At 37.0% G+C, this 16296-nt stretch overlaps 1 protein-coding gene across 1 annotated transcript in view; it reads right to left on the reverse strand.

Moving 5' to 3' along the window:
* The window catches only part of BPTF (bromodomain PHD finger transcription factor), a 51453-nt gene extending 35388 nt beyond the window's left edge, over positions 1-16065 (reverse strand). The window contains exons 1-2 of the mRNA XM_010002698.1: positions 15959-16065; positions 4437-5259 (exon numbers count right to left, since the gene is read on the reverse strand). Of these exons, the coding sequence (XP_010001000.1) occupies positions 4437-5259; positions 15959-16034 (899 nt within the window). The 5' untranslated portion in view covers positions 16035-16065. The remainder of the gene's footprint in view (positions 1-4436; positions 5260-15958) is intronic.
* Between the last annotated feature and the right edge of the window lie 231 nt (positions 16066-16296).

Here is a 16296-nt window from a genome sequence, read left to right on the forward strand (position 1 = left end):
CTACATAACTCAAGGAAAATCTGCCAGTACCGATAAAGAGATGCTGTATCACATGCCAGTAAAACCCAGAGGCACACTGTGAGGAATCAAGACACTAGACCACAGGAGTATTCTGCAGAAGAAACCTAGAGCTAATCTTTCCACATGTGATTTAAGACCTACCCATTAAAGAATTGCTCAGGTAATATTCTAGAAATAGTATTTTATTTCCATTTTATTTTATCTATGTAATGTTTTGAGCATACAATTTCTCTTTAATTGAAGGTGATGACAATTTCAGTAACAGAAGTTTAGGAATTAAGAGTTTTCTCTTAACAAAAGCACAGACAGAAAAGAAAATGGTATAAGCTTGCTGTTACGGATGCTTGCACGAAACTCATCTTTGGTGAGACTTTTTTTCAAGATCCAGGTGTATACTCATGGAAGCCTTGGAGTGCTCATTACCAGCTCACTGACAGTCAAAAAACTGCCGCAGAAAGCATTCTGTGGGATCCATTTTGGCAAAGTTAGTTAAGATTTAATTTAACAATGAAAAGATTTAAGCTAACTTTTCCTGAACGCCTTCTTGCATCAGCTAAAGGGACACTACTTTTACCCCTTGAAGAATTCAGAGAAGTTATCATAAAAAGGCGACTGAAAGATGCAAGTCTACACAAGGACTGATTCCCAGTGCGTTCCTCTGGAAGGCAGATGTGCCAGCCTGGTGCTGGACAGGTCTACTTAGTCTCCAAGGGACTCAGCTGAGTCACATACATTAAAAGTGAGGCCAAGCAAGGGAGAAAAGAATCACACAAATATTTCCTACCCCTTTCAGCCTCCTTCTCTGCCAGGAACTATTCACTGGCAGGCTTTAGAGGCAAGTTTTAAGAAATAGAAAAATGACAATGCAGAAGATGCTAGAAACTTTCAAGTAAGAGTGAAGTAGATACACCCCTTCCTGAATTCCACACTGATACAATTAGAAATCGATGAAATTCAGTAAATTGTCTAAAATAACCTATTAAAATGAAGACCCTTTTAATTAACAGGAGAAATATAGGAGGACCCAATAAGAACACAAACAGCATGACAAATCTTGCAGAAAAAAAGCTGAAACTGTTTGACCATGAAGATACATGCAACTCAGCAACAACAATTTTGTCTTGTTTCTGCTAACAAAATATGTTTCATTTTCTTCTTCCATAAACATTTGACAACTCCAAAGCACCTCAATATTTCTAGAATGATAACTTGGTTGAAACACTGTAGCAGTTCACTAGAAGGCAAGTCAAAGTCCTAAATTTCCTGACTTGTTATCTTGCAGAAATGACCTTCAAGAGCAAAACAAATGCAACTGACCCAGAGACATCATCCTAAATTTGCTAACAGCTTGAAATAAAACCTCAGGATGCCTGCCTCTCCATTTTTTTTTATCCTGAGATTTACTCATGGGTATGTATGAGATAGTCACTGTGTCCACTTTTCCATCTTTGCAAAACAGAAGAGGTGGAAAAGAGAAACAAAAGTACAATGGTGTGCTTAAACAGGCTTACTACCCTTAGCAAGTGATGAGAATTGAAACAAAAGTATCAGCGAACAACATCTACAAAACCTTTTACAAGCTGGGAAAACCAGTGGAATGATAGATTAATGGTATTTGTGAGAGGAGAAAGGAGAAGTAAAAAGCTCTAAAAAACCTTTTGAAAAACAAAAGGAAGCCCTGCAAGAATTTAGAAGTTCAGTTCTCTCATCCTCCTGGGCAAGATTAGTGTTTTTTCAGATAATTTTAGATCTCTTTGCCTCCTCTGATATATTTGATCAAATGGCATTGGTGAATAGACTCTTCATTTTAATAAAGTTGATATGATATAATTGACTGTATTTAAGACTGTAGCATTTGGCAGTTATCCTTCAGCTCAGGTGTGGTTTGATCTTGTTCAAGCTATATGTATGCAAAATGGATGGCTTGCAATACAGTATGCTTACTGAACCTAAAGAGATTAAAATGTACAGAGTTTAATATCTATGTGAATTACTCAACCTGTCTTTCTCTGGAATGTAGTCATGTAGTAAATTCTTTTGTTCCCCTACAAAGTGGTTTTAGCATCAAGTTTTAAGGGTTACATTATGCATAAATTTAATTATAGCAAAGCTCTGTGAAAAATCTAGTGGAATTGGTTGATTCTGTACATGATACACTGCACTCGACTACCACTGCAGATCTACCAGAACACCTGTGTTTTCTTCTGATTCCATCAGGAGGATTTGAAAAACTGACACTAGCACAAGGCCTGATATCTACTGGCACCAGGAAGGATAGGGATGAGCTGGGAATCTTTCAGCCTAGATGATCCACATGAGAATACAAAAGAAAGTCAGGAAACAATTAATGGATGAACTGCATTTCTTCTTGTCATAAAAATACCTTTCTTTGTACGTTTTTAAATATTTTAATCATCAACAACAACAAAAAAATCAGTAAATGGAAAATCCAATATTTTCCTTTTGCTGTATTTTTTACAGTTTTCATCCATTTTGATTTGAAATGGAATACTCGTGTATTTTCTCCTTAACTAAATGCCAATTATGATACAAAACTTACATGCATAAAACTTTACTTATGATATCTGAAACAAACAGTTTACCCACTGAAGTCCTAACAGGAATGCAAATAATTAAAAAAAAAAATATTCAACACATTAAATTTTTGAAGTGGGTTTTTTTTTTCTAGTGCAATTAAGATTACCACCAATGTGTTATGGAGAAACGATCAAGAAGCACCTGCCCAATTTGTTTTAGTTCAAAATATGTTGAAGTTCTGCCTATATCAGAACCTACAAATAATTCACTTCATTGTGAAAACAACAGTTTCATAAAACAAGTTTAGTAAAAACTAATTACCAATCGACCTACCTACTGGGGGAAAAAAAACCCTCCCTATTTATCTTAAAATCACTGTTTCTATGTTCATTCCAAGACCTATAATGGGAAACAAATATAATTGTTCTGCCAGTACAGTAGTTCATCTTTAGAAGAACTTCTTCCTCAAGACTTTGAAAGGATTTAAAAAAAGAAAAAGCACAGGTAACTAGAGCAAAAATAATATCAGCTACATGTCATTCAAAGCCAGGCTTTTAATGAAAAAAATCAAACTTTCAACTAATTTTCTGGAAACTGAAGGTAGAAAATTATGTGTGAGGTGATGGGAAAAAACAGTATCAGTAGCTTGGTGCTGCCACCTGAACGATGCACCACATGCTGTAGAACACGTGATAGAAGATAAATAGCATAAAAAAAGAAGAATGAGTATAAAAGATTCCCTACATCTTTTAAAAGATTACTTGATGCTACTATGGCATTTATAACCCAGAGAAACGAAAAATAATCAAATATGCATTTTTTACAAGTGTGAAAAAAAGAACAGAGGAAACAAAGAGCAGCAAAAACTAAGACAGCATCAACTACCAACAGATTAGAGAAAGGGCACTACCTATTTTAAAGGACTAAAACCAGACCTTAGAAGTATCTTGTTTGCAAGATGTAGCACTATCTGCAGTCCTCACAATCCCTTTTAAACACACTGGATGGAAAATTGTATTTCAAGAAATAATAAAACCTCTTTATTTTTCCTAAATTAACAATACCATTGATTCCACTTAAACATTTTCTCCTCCACTTTGAGAACAATTATGTAAAAATAGTCTTTTATAAGAAAAACCAGTCTAGCTATATTCCTGTAAAAAATGTAGACATATTTTTATAATTTCAGATTCCACTTTTCAGGGAAAAAAACCACAACAAAATAACAGGGCACAATGCCCTCACTAGCAAGGGTCTGACTATTATTCATGTTTTGAGAGACATTAGTGTTGTGTTAAACACAGGAAATAGATGAAGACAAGCATTTCTTGCTATCTTGACTTTGTTTACCCCTACAGAAACCTTCACATCCACCACTTTCTGCATTTCCAGCTAATACCTACAGTGAACACCTTCAAGTGCCTCTCAAAGTCTTTGCTTCAAAGGCAGAACACTGACCCAGTACCAGTATTCAACTGTCAAATACTATCTAAGCAGACACCAGTATACCAAAACTAGTGTCCTGTACACCATGGGATCAGAGTTCAACTACTTTTCAGTAACTTTTAAAAGAAACTGAAGAGTTCTCATTAATATTCCTTTTCTTTTCCTCACATTCATGTGTTTTATGCACATGAAATTAAGCCAGAGGTCCTTTTTTCCCCCTCCTTTTTTATATACAGATGATGAGAACACTTATTGTGGAGAAAACTGATAGCTTAATTACACAATCTTTAGAAATCTACTAAGAAAACAGCAAGCAATGTTCTTATCTGAAAAAACAATTTTAAGATGACAAGAGCAACTTATAGAACATACTAAAACGCATTCAATACAATATTCTTGTTCAGAAAATACCAAATGGTTGCTTTACTTACATAATGATTCTTCTGTTCAGGAACCAGTATTTTCGCCTATGCCTGTCATATCCAATAGGTTCATGTCGAATGTATGGTTTATTTTTTTGGATTTCAGCAACACAGTCAGTTACTCCAGGCACCTTGTGTGCTACGCAGACCTCACACTGCCACTCATCTTCTGGTACCTCTTCAAGAGGTGGCTTCACACACTCCAGGTGGTACACAGCTGAACAAGTTTCACAGCAAAGCAAATCCCCAAGTTTGTGACAAACCCTACAATGATCATCATACTGAATAACACCTTCTGACATCAACTCTTCACGTGCAATGTTTGTTGTAAGAAACTGATCCACTAAGAACTGCAGAACTTTGATTTTATTCTCTACTGGTCCATAAGGATAGTCCTCTGTCTCTTGGTAAGGAAGAACATGATGGTATTCCTTGTCACTCTCACAATATACCCGCAGAACCTCTGGCCACGTCATTCCATCTATGAAATACAAAGTGGAATTAACGCTATCTTTGAGGTCAGCAGGTCCAAAGGTAGTATTTGAAGTGTCTTCTTCACGTAAAACTGCTTTTAAAAGCACTATATGCATCTCTGCCATAAGTGTGCACTGCTCTTGACTTACCAGAGCAGCACAGAAGTCCTCAAAACGAAAAGGAGAGAGGCGCAAAACAGTGCCAAAGTTCCTTAGTACCTCATAGATGGCAATAACATTCATTATATGCTCACTAGGCACCATTAAGTCCTCTGAGGATTTAGGAAATTCCAAGGGTGGGATATCTTTTTCTTCCAATATTGGAGAACGAGGACGATGCACTCTTTGTCTTCTCCTACCTGAAATGAAAAGCAAACAATAAGAACATTGCCATTCACAAGTCAACATGTTTAAATATCTGTCATCAGTGACTGTGTCAAACTTTTTAAATCATTGCAGATTCAGGATTCACATCTTCATCATTCATAAATGTGATAATTCACCTAATAACTTTATATTTTAATTAACAGTCTGAAAACGAAATACACAAGATACCCAAAATTTTGCTTTAGAAACTTACAAGCTCTCTCCCTCTCCAAATTTGAAGAATAAAATCCTGTGCAACAAATTAGACACTCTGAAACAATATAGAAGATGAACTGCCAGATGTTTCCATTACAGAAGTAATGGGTCAACAACATCCGAGTACAAAATTAAATTTCCAAGTTTAGTTAAGTCTGAGTTCTGACTGTGGAAAATGAAAGAATGCTTGTATGACTGGCTTCCAATATGCTTCTGCACAAATTGGTGGAAAATGTTTAATCATAGCAAGCACACAAAAACACAGGAGTTTCACAGCCAGGCACAAAGCAGGCATTCTTAAAGCAAGAAATATCTAAATTAAACCTAACGTTTCTACCACAGAATCAAAGAATGGTTAAGGCAGGAAGAAACCTTAAAGATCATTAGATCCCAACCTCCCTGCTATGGGCAGGGACACCTCCTACCAGACCAGGCTGCACAAGCCTCATCCAACCTGGCCCTCAACACCTCCAGGACGGGGGCCTCCACAATGTTCCTGGACAACTTATTTCAGTGCCTTCCTATCCTCATGGTGAAGAATTTCTTCCTGATGTCTAACCATGATGGTCCAAAATCATATATGGATAAACCAGAAGTGGTGTACTTAAAAGATGCCAAAGGAACACACACCCACATGCACACTCACAGACTAAATTACTTTAGGGTCCTGAAGCTTCCTTCAATACTGCAGGATGGTGCAGGACCAGTCCTACCTAGTAGGTAGGCATGCAAGACAACAACAATGCAGCAGATATTCTGACATCACTAATGGTCTTCACAGAGTCCAAATACCACAAAAAGCTGTCAGAGCTTCTCAGTGTTTGCAATTGTAGCAGAAAAACGTGCCTGTCACACAGTAAAGCCATAAAATAGCCCTTCAAAAGAAGCAGCAAGAATGATAACCCTGCTTTAACTAAATTAATCAGAAGTGAAAAACCCAACAAGTAATTTCAAACAAAGATAAACTCCAATGAACACTGTTGAAAGATCCCAAGTCAACTCCTTATTTCCTTTCTTGATATTTTCTACTTTGAGAACAGAATTATGATTTGTCTTAGGTAGTTTTTATTCTTTAAAAAAGCAAACTCCCCATATACCATCTTTGTTGCTGACTCTTTCACAAGAGAAACATCGGTCTATTTCTTACATCAAACTCTTAGGAGAGTCAAAAAAAGAATCTTGAGACAAGGCATTTCTAGTATTTTCTGAGGAAGTTAAAGTTCTCTAACACTTCCTCTTAAAACCTAAGCATATAGGTATAATTAGAAGTCTACAATAAATGTGTTTTTAGGACACAAAGTATGTCACGATACCATGATAAAGAAGTACAATGTAACTGTCTGGTTTTATTATTCATACCACTCTTTGTCTTCTATTTAAATAATTTACATATTTTTATGTTTGCTTTGGTATAAAGCACAGAAATTCCAAAACTAGTTGTAAAACTAATAGTTTAAATTTTATAAAGTCTACTATTTCATTTGTCCATTACTGTGTGTGATGCCTCACACCAAGCAGCACAAGTATTGTACCACCCAACTCTCCCAGTCCAAACAGTTAAGCACACACCATAGCTCAAGAACTCAAATAATTTCTCTTTTCTGACACTGAACTGCTTTGAACAGTTCTGCACTATATGTAAACTGGTTTTCAGAGCTAAAAAACAAAGTATTCCAAGATGCAGAATCTTACAGAAAGAAATTGTACCCATTCAAATTCCTAAGCTTTATTTGGAAGGATAAATTGATCTGCCAATAGCCTCCTGTTGCCACGACTGGACTGCTACAGGATACAGACCATCTTGAGTGTCTCAGCATTAAACTTCTTTCTAGCATAAACATTTTAATTCCATTCCTTCACTAGCTGTCTCCAAAAGTGAGAGATGTTTCCATTACAGAAGTAATGGGTCAACAACATCCGAGTACAAAATTAAATTTCCAAGTTTAGTTAAGTCTGAGTTCTGACTGTGGAAAATGAAAGAATGCTTGTATGACTGGCTTCCAATATGCTTCTGCACAAATTGGTGGAAAATGTTTAATCATAGCAAGCACACAAAAACACAGGAGTTTCACAGCCAGGCACAAAGCAGGCATTCTTAAAGCAAGAAATATCTAAATTAAACCTAACGTTTCTACCACAGAATCAAAGAATGGTTAAGGCAGGAAGAAACCTTAAAGATCATTAGATCCCAACCTCCCTGCTATGGGCAGGGACACCTCCTACCAGACCAGGCTGCACAAGCCTCATCCAACCTGGCCCTCAACACCTCCAGGACGGGGGCCTCCACAATGTTCCTGGACAACTTATTTCAGTGCCTTCCTATCCTCATGGTGAAGAATTTCTTCCTGATGTCTAACCATGATGGTCCAAAATCATATATGGATAAACCAGAAGTGGTGTACTTAAAAGATGCCAAAGGAACACACACTCACATGCACACTCACAGACTAAATTACTTTAGGGTCCTGAAGCTTCCTTCAATACTGCAGGATGGTGCAGGACCAGTCCTACCTAGTAGGTAGGCATGCAAGACAACAACAATGCAGCAGATATTCTGACATCACTAATGGTCTTCACAGAGTCCAAATACCACAAAAAGCTGTCAGAGCTTCTCAGTGTTTGCAATTGTAGCAGAAAAACGTGCCTGTCACACAGTAAAGCCATAAAATAGCCCTTCAAAAGAAGCAGCAAGAATGATAACCCTGCTTTAACTAAATTAATCAGAAGTGAAAAACCCAACAAGTAATTTCAAACAAAGATAAACTCCAATGAACACTGTTGAAAGATCCCAAGTCAACTCCTTATTTCCTTTCTTGATATTTTCTACTTTGAGAACAGAATTATGATTTGTCTTAGGTAGTTTTTATTCTTTAAAAAAGCAAACTCCCCATATACCATCTTTGTTGCTGACTCTTTCACAAGAGAAACATCGGTCTATTTCTTACATCAAACTCTTAGGAGAGTCAAAAAAAGAATCTTGAGACAAGGCATTTCTAGTATTTTCTGAGGAAGTTAAAGTTCTCTAACACTTCCTCTTAAAACCTAAGCATATAGGTATAATTAGAAGTCTACAATAAATGTGTTTTTAGGACACAAAGTATGTCACGATACCATGATAAAGAAGTACAATGTAACTGTCTGGTTTTATTATTCATACCACTCTTTGTCTTCTATTTAAATAATTTACATATTTTTATGTTTGCTTTGGTATAAAGCACAGAAATTCCAAAACTAGTTGTAAAACTAATAGTTTAAATTTTATAAAGTCTACTATTTCATTTGTCCATTACTGTGTGTGATGCCTCACACCAAGCAGCACAAGTATTGTACCACCCAACTCTCCCAGTCCAAACAGTTAAGCACACACCATAGCTCAAGAACTCAAATAATTTCTCTTTTCTGACACTGAACTGCTTTGAACAGTTCTGCACTATATGTAAACTGGTTTTCAGAGCTAAAAAACAAAGTATTCCAAGATGCAGAATCTTACAGAAAGAAATTGTACCCATTCAAATTCCTAAGCTTTATTTGGAAGGATAAATTGATCTGCCAATAGCCTCCTGTTGCCACGACTGGACTGCTACAGGATACAGACCATCTTGAGTGTCTCAGCATTAAACTTCTTTCTAGCATAAACATTTTAATTCCATTCCTTCACTAGCTGTCTCCAAAAGTGAGGAAACAGTCTGCAATGGTTGCCTCTCCCTACTTTGAATTCTCTAGTTGAAGAGCTGCCTGTAATTAAGATTAAAGAGTAAACAATTCTATTAACATGGCACACTTAATTATAGATATTGATAATTGTAGTCTACACTTCCTATATTCTATTAAAATAATTTATATTACAAATACTGAAGCAAAGCACACTAATGATATTTGAAATAAAAGGAAGTTACTGAAGTAACTAGGCTGAGCATCCAAAACCAGAATTAACTGAAGCATTTAAACACCCAACCCTTGCTTTATTGTTTTTTTAAATTTCCATCTATTAAACTTATTTTTTTAAATGGCTGACTCCTTTAAAATTTAGAAGTTAAGCAGAGTTTAAAAGGACCAAAAAAGCATGTCTCCATTTTCATTCACAGACTGAAAGAAGAAAAAGGGAAAGTCACATCTATTCTTAAACACTTGACCACAGGAGGATATGGAACTTAAAAATATTTCAATCATCTTTAACGTCTCATATTCTAGTTTACAGTATACAGCCTTAAAACAGAATACTTGAATGAACTATTTACATTAGTGTCCAGAACACAGAAAGGTTGTACTATGACTAAACACAATATTTGTGGTCTTTGTGCTTTAGCTGTATTCTAATTGCCATACACGTGTAGCCTCACAAAAATCACCAAAAAATCCAGTTTTGCCTTGTCTCCCTTATGTTTCATGTCCCTGCACTTCAGAAAGACAGTACTAGTAAACACAGCCTTATGGCTCAACATATTACAAGTAATGGACTGGTGGATGGAGGTCCTACATAACAAACATTCTGCCAGAACTACTGTCTTGTTTAAATAGGGAAAGTGGTAGCTACACTGGTATGATCTAAAAAATAAACACTGGTTCCAGCATTTCTTGATTAGAAAGCTCACAACTGGTGTAATTTCTCTTCTCAAAAAACCTTCCCTTCCCCATTATTTTTCAACACTTGGGGACTAAGACTCCAGCTTAGAGCTCACAGTTGCAACAGAGAGGATAAACTCAATAGGGACAGAAAAGACAGACCAGGAAGTTTCAGATACTTCAGCAATGTCACAGTAGGGGGGAAAAATATAAAACACACTCCCCCCACAGGCACACTCCACAAAATTGATCCCAGCAAGTGAAAAGACTTTCAAATTAATGAAAGTCTTAATTTTTAACTCCAAGTTCCACAAGTCAAGTCAGACTACACTACTCTTACATAGAAGTCCATCTTTAGTATAACAGAACTGAGTAAGTTTTGTTTTCCAGATCATGAATCACTACAGAAACTTCTCAACATAAGACCAACTGGCAGTTATATGATGTCCTGGAAGCACAATTAGTCTTTAGAGAAGATGCTCTCTACATTTTCCTTCTTCCTGGAAATTTTTGCTTTTAATTACCCTCCTAAGCTCACTAAGACTGTCCTATTTTGTTTGGTTTTAATAAACATAAAAGAATCAGGCTTATGCTGTCCCCTATTACTACTTTGCAACAGGCATGTTTCAAATGAGAATGCAGCAACGCACAAGTTCTTCTTAGATATCACTGAGAAAACCGAAAATAGCTGATGAAAATGCATAAGAGAACATTTTTCATGGGTTTTTTTTCTTCTTTTTTTTTCTTCTTCACCGTAGAAGGCATAAACTGGACATGTAGCATACAGCTACATTTGTCACAGCAGTATCCAAACTGGTTCCTTAATTAAAAGTCAGGCTCTTGGGAGAACATTTGCTCGGCTTACACCAAAGAACAAAAAGCAGTAAAATGAATCAGTTTAACATAAAATAAGAATATATTATGAAAAACAGTAACCAAAATAGAAAAATCTAAATCTTTTCCTTGGGATGGGCCAAAATGAAAGGCTCTGACTTACATAAAAAACTTGTTTCTCTTTGAAAACATGACAATAAACATGTTTCTAATATTTACAAGTCAATTTCTTCCAGAAAGATTTTCTGAAAGAGATGCATTTTTAACTATTTGTAAACACAGCCCCAATGTGAATATTGCTCTGCAATCATACCTAACTCAAATGTACTGTATCTTGTCAGGAAAAAGAAAAACAAACAAAACACAACAACCAACCACAAACCAACACTAAAAATTAGGACATTCCAAGCACCACAAAAGCTTTGGAAGTTGAAGTACAAATGAAAAAATTAGCCTGGATCCTGAAAGCACCTTCCTGAGAGCGCTCGTGTCACAACAATTTTCAGCATGTGCTCCTAAATTAAGTTTGACCACTGCCTTGTGTTGTACAAAACTAGGTCTTTAAGGCTGTTCTAAAAATTTTGCCTGTTTATTTTTTCAGTTTGTAGGTCTGCCAGTAGAATGCTCCTAAATCAGATGACGGTTCTCTATTTATTTTATGTTAAGAATTTAATTTCCCAACACTATGGCCATCAGTACACCCTCAGTAGGAGCCAGGAATACAAACCATCTCTAAGGCATAATTTTAACATTAGGATAATTAATGCAAGAAAAGTAGCAGTGACACCTCACACTTTCTTCTGAGTCACAACCTTTTTGTGCCTAAAACCCCTGAATAAATAAATAAAGTAGCACCAATGTAACAATTTTAAAGAACACACTGACAGATGATTTCTAGTTGGGACACACTCAGGTTAAGCTGTAACCATTTCAGAATTTAGTGTGCCCTAAGACCCGGCCTCAATCTACTAAAATCCATATTGACCTTACACCACTTCTATGCAATACAATGGTAAACTATGGGATTTTACTGCAGACCTAGAACAAATGCTTGCAGAACAAACTCACCTGCAGTTACATAAAACTATTCTGCCGTTTATAACAAACTTTATTTGACAGCGGTAAGGCAGTACCTGCACAGAGCTTCTTAAGAGAGATGACTGAGGCAACAAATGCTCTCTTCAGATAAACTGCAAATTTGCATGTCAATACAACGGAATCAGCCACCTATTTACTCCTCTGGTCTTCTACATAACTTCTCTGCTAAGACTTGTCTTGTATTTTTCATGGCTGGCATGATGAGATAGTTCCTCTAGCATACAAATCGAAGTGCAGATTACTAAATGGTAAAGAACCTGCCAGATTTAATTTAGAGAACAGGGTACCCTAGGTATGACGTTTGGGAGGCTGGCAAATCTTCTCACGACACAGACAAAAAGGGTACGTATCTTACTGTCCCATCTCAACGTCTCCACTTAAGCAATTTTTCAACAGTACAAAAACCCATTAAGATACAAAATTACTACAGACACACAAAATCCAGCACCTCATTTCCAGTGAAATTATTTCACTCTGAAGATAAAAGCATACTGGTGAAGTAAGTGGTTAACAGAAATGATGGTCAATCACTGTAAATGCTCAGCCTAGCAAAATTCACCTAAGAATTCTATTTAATTTTATTTCAAGACAGATCTTCTGGCTGACAACTCAACTGTTACGCATTTGTTTGTTAGACAGGCTGATTATTTATAATCTCACCCAAAATGTTAGTTCTTCCTCAAGCTAATTTTCTTAGTTTTTGATGGAAAACAGAAAAATAGAAAATATTTGGTATCTGTCATGCAACTGTGACAAGCCTGAAGTAGAACTTAGGGTGGACAGGTAGCAGCAAAAATGTTTAGTGGTACAAGATATATGGGATACTTTGCCTCAAAGCACCTCTGCTTTCTGGGCATACAAAGGGACATTTCACTACAGACACAAAAAACTCCCCCTCTACCAACAGTCTGTCCAGCAGAAGAAAAATCAATGATAAATGTCATATGCAGTCACACAATAAGCTTTACTGTGTCATTAAGCATTAATGTCAAAGTAATTTTAGCATTCCTAAGATTTTGCTTATTTAAATACTTAAATATATAGTAAAACATATATACTTCAATATAGTAAAAAAGTACACCTATATTCAAAGTTCAATATATATTGTAGACTTCTCAGCACAAAAACTGAGCCTTGGCTAGAGACACTGCACTGTGATCTTTTAATTCATTGTTCAATATAAGTATGAAAAAACTATAAGAAGTCTGTCACCCATTGAAGCGGGATGTGATTTATGTGTAAAATCTTGCTTGGCAGGAGTTTCATTGGGATTGCAATTTTTCAATATCCTGCTCTCAAGAAATGAACTCTTCAGCTCCTAAGACTGCATCCTGGAAGTGGCAGTAACTCAGGCTGCACCTCATTGAGGAAAGGAAAGCAGAGAATGGTCGTTCATCACCTTTTCTAGTAGAAAAAACCCACCGGGCATCACAGGATTCTGTCAGGAGCCAGTTTAAAGGAATGCAGGAGACACTCCTTCAAACCCTCCAGTTAACCACAGGAACTTTGTCACTCTGCATTATCGTTTGCCCGGTTTGAAGACAAATACATGAAAGAAAAAGACCCGTATCTAAACACAGCTAAAGATCAGTGCTGGCTCAGCATGCACCAGAGTCAAAGAGCACAGGAGCCCATGAAGGAACTCTGAAGACATGCTTGCCCTGTTATTAAAACTCTTCTCTGTACAGGCCACTGCCAAATAGATACTGAGGTTAGGTGAATCTTCTCCTTTCCTATTAATGCTGTTCTAATGTCAAGTGTCTCTTCCTGGAGCATGATAAGAGTAAGATTTTCATCAGTGCCACCACCGTGTAGCAGTGCTCACAACGTAGGTATTTGTTCAGACACAGTTTCTGATCGAACAAAAAGCTCCTACTTTCCTTCCAAAAAGGCAACAGAATGTGTGGGAGAGGAAAGGAGGGAGGGAGACCTTTAGGCAATTACTGAACTAATGAGAACTGCCAGTAAATTGCCAAAGCAACAACACGTGATTTAACTACCACACACTCAGTGTGTGTGTGTATATATATATATATATATATATTTAAAAAGCACCTAAGGATGAAAATGCTTACACTTTAACTTATCTTTAAAAAAGTTCATTGAAGTTACCCTGATCAAGTGAGAAATGAACACCTAAATTATGAAAATGGTTTCTGATAGATCTAACTACCACATAAAACCTGTCTACACTTGCACAACAATGCACAGAGATCTTGTTATTTGCCAAAATACTTCAGTACATTTAAAAAACTGAATACACCCATACTCTGAAGAACCCATTTTAAATCTGAATGCTCATGTAAAAAATAATTTTAGTGACCTAGCCAACTAAAATATTCTTTCCCTGACAAAAGCACCCCCCAAAAAAGTAATAAAAATTAAAGTTACCAGAACTAAGCAGAAAACAAAAAGTTAAAGGTCAAGAGAGTACTTTAGTTCTTTCTTCTTGGAGGCCAGACCTCATATTTAAAGTTCTAACACTAAAATGTTTCAAGTTGATTGCAGGATATCCTGCAACAGGTAAACTAACATCTTACAAAAATTATCTCTAAATTAAAATAATTAGTAATGTATGTACTCATTTTGATTCATTTATGTTCCTGAGCATATGGCTTTAAATCTAAAGAAAAATAAAGACAGACATACAGAGTTTTTAAAGGACTATTATGAAGTCACTTAATGAGTTGATACCATTAACTCACCAAAATAAAAACAAATTACACATTTGGTGGCCAGTACTTCCCCCTTTCAAAAAGTCATCAGCTAACTACTCAACACTACACCCCTTTTTTAATTAAGATGCAACGTATTTATACCAGCAACCTGTTCCTCCCCCACTTCCACACTGGTCAAATACTTGTATCACAGCAGCGTTTGTTACCCTGTAGCCCAACTCAGAAACACACCTAGGTTATCTATAAATTTAACTACTCTTCTCGTTCAGATTTAAAAAAATAAAAATCAAAACATATCCTATGGTTGAGCTCCATTCCAGAATTAATTCAAATAAATCAAAAGTTCTTAAATTTAGGTGAAGAAATTTTGAAGCTGGAAACCCACATAGTTAATGAACTAATTAAGGACAAACAGAAGTACAGGCCTTAAAATTTTAAGCCTAAAATTGCCACTAGAAAATAAAAAAAACCACCAAAACCAACCAACACAATGATGTTTCACGAGTTTTAACACCAACAAGGCTTTAAAAGTTGCCATATCTCAAGTTAAGCATAGTATTTAAAACCAATACTTTTGACTCAACCTCCACCTTTCAATCTTTCTGTTTAACTAAAATTAGGTTTACACCCTTGCAAAGAGGCCCTATGCACTTTTCCCCAAACTATAACAATGCAATCTCCATTTTGAACAATGCACCTCATTTCCCTCTTTGGAAAGCTAGTTTTGCCTTAAAGCCAATACATGCTGGATTGTTATATCTGATTTCAAGAGTCTGAAAATTTTCAGTGACTATGGTAGTTCTTTTTTTTTTTAAGCCACTTCAAGTTGCATGTGCTTCCTTTCCTTTTAACATCAAGTTATATCTGCCAGCACAAGCCATTCTTTCCTGTACACATTTGAAAGGATCTCTTTGCAAGACATGCATCTCGTTTCCCTTGTTTTTAAATTTTAAGTGAACGCTCGATACACTGTTGACATTGTTTGCCACATGTCCTGGTGTATCATGCATTTCTGCAGTCACCAGAATCTCTATGCATATTTGCAAAGCATCCCCTTGTTAAAGCATGTACTGCCCTCCCTCCCTCCTCTCAGTGCATGTGTTTGCAAGCATCTTCTAATGTTCCCTGCATCCGTGGGGTTGCCAGTCGTTAATTTGCATACCCCTTTTTCCCTGCGAGTGTTTGCAGGCATCCCTTAAATACACGCATGGGAGGAAGAATGCGTGCGGACTGTATTTGCAACCTAGAGGGAACAATGTGGGGTGCCCTCGACTCGTTTTAGTTCATCCCACTGACTCTCTACCTGGGGTGCTGCTGTAGGTGCTGTGGCTCCTGAAGCTGCTCTCAGTGCAATAACTGGCATCGTCTTCATCCTCCATCTCTTCAGGGTAGTCAGAGTCGTCGTCGTCCTCCTCCTCCATTATCTCCTCCTCCTCTTCCTCCTCGGAGTCCTGGTTATCCTCGGGGTCTCCCTCCTCTTCCTCCTCGGACACCATGCTCTCCTCCTCCTCTTCACTCTCATGATCATCGTACACCACTTTGCTGATGCTCCTCCTGGACGAGGCAGCCCTGCCTTGGCTGTTGCAGCTGCCTCCTCCGCCTCCTCCCCCTGATCCTCCAGCCCCAGCCCTGCCCCTACCC

Source organism: Chaetura pelagica, unplaced genomic scaffold (genome assembly GCF_000747805.2).
Source record: "Chaetura pelagica isolate M959 unplaced genomic scaffold, ChaPel_1.0 scaffold47, whole genome shotgun sequence".
In the NCBI taxonomy this organism is placed as follows: Eukaryota; Metazoa; Chordata; class Aves; order Apodiformes; family Apodidae; genus Chaetura; species Chaetura pelagica.